The sequence below is a fragment of the Fukomys damarensis genome, unplaced genomic scaffold, assembly GCF_012274545.1.
Source record: "Fukomys damarensis isolate Sample0158 unplaced genomic scaffold, DMR_v1.0_HiC HiC_scaffold_15, whole genome shotgun sequence".
NCBI classification, from domain to species: domain Eukaryota; kingdom Metazoa; phylum Chordata; class Mammalia; order Rodentia; family Bathyergidae; genus Fukomys; species Fukomys damarensis.
In genome coordinates this window covers 55,500,317-55,501,430 of record NW_022900927.1, presented here as the reverse complement: position 1 = coordinate 55,501,430, position 1,114 = coordinate 55,500,317, and the positions used below count along the sequence as shown (strand labels likewise).

Below are 1,114 nucleotides of genomic sequence, written 5' to 3'. Positions count from 1 at the left end.
CACTGTTTTGGTGACTGCTGACCGACAGTTCAAGTCCACAACCCCGAGACTACTCCGAGGAGTGTGGAGAAGAGACCAGGGAAAGGGGGGCTGTTTGGTTCCGCTCGACCCCAAACAAGCGCCCACATTAGGACTGAGCCGGACGGACGGCGCTGGGAGGCAGTCAGTAGAGTTTGGAGCCTAACTCCAACCTTCCCGCCCCTCTTTTTACACTCTCCGTTGGGGGCCTCGGGGCGAGCTTTACATTAGAGTGAGGTGAACCCGCGAGCCGGTAGATGTCACCGGGATGTCCCCCGCCCTCTCGCTCGCTCGCTCTGCCTAGGCGGCGGCTCTCGGGCAGCGGCGCTCCCGCGGGGACCCGGGGGCAGGACTCACGCAGTTCTGCTGGGTGTCGAAGTCCCAGCTGCAGCTCTTGGCGCGCGCCTGGATCTCACCCATCCTGAAGAGGCAGAGCGCTGTAGTGGCGCGGGTGCGCCTCTCCTGGCCCTCTCCGGTGGGCGCGCTGAACACGCCCGCCCAAACGTCCAGGGCCTCCACCAGGCTGGAGGAGAGCAACAGGGGGCGGCCGTCGGGGTGGCCGCGGGTGCAGTCGAGGGCCGCCTGGCCCTGAAACAGGACCTCGGCGCTCTGGGCGATGCGCACCATGCTGGGCCAGCCAGTGGTGGCGCCGCTAGTGTAGTTGTAGGGGTAGTAGGGGAAGTAGACGCTGCCGTTCCAGAGAAAGGCGTCCACGAAGTGCAGGCTGCCCGAGCTCCCTCGCAGCTTGAGACGGCCCAGCTCCTCCGTGGCCAGGCTGCGCTCCGTGTTCTTGAGCGTGATGGCCGTGTCGCGATCGGAAGCCGCGGGGCTGCAGCGACTCGCCGTCTCCGGCTCCGGCAGCACGTAGGTGGCGGCCACCGCCAGGTACCAGCTGTTCTTGGGAGCCACGTGGTACACCACGCCGGCCGTCGAGCCCTGTGGGTGACAGGACACCACCTCGGTGCTGTTGCGCAGGGAGCTGAGGCTCAGGTTGCCCAGGGGCCGCACCTCGCAGGCGCCCCGGTCGAAGGTCCAGCCGGTGAGCAGCAGCCCCCCGAGCTCTTCCGCCCCCTCGCGGTAGGGCAGCAGCAGCTTG

General features: G+C 67.5%; 1 protein-coding gene across 1 annotated transcript in view; it reads right to left on the bottom strand.

The window, feature by feature from the left end:
* Plxnc1 (plexin C1) overlaps positions 1 to 1,114 on the bottom strand; it is a 146,583-nt gene that overhangs the window by 140,444 nt on the left and 5,025 nt on the right. Inside the window, exon 2 of the mRNA XM_010629224.3 lies at positions 376 to 1,110. Coding sequence (XP_010627526.1) covers positions 376 to 1,110 — 735 coding nt within the window. The remainder of the gene's footprint in view (positions 1 to 375; positions 1,111 to 1,114) is intronic.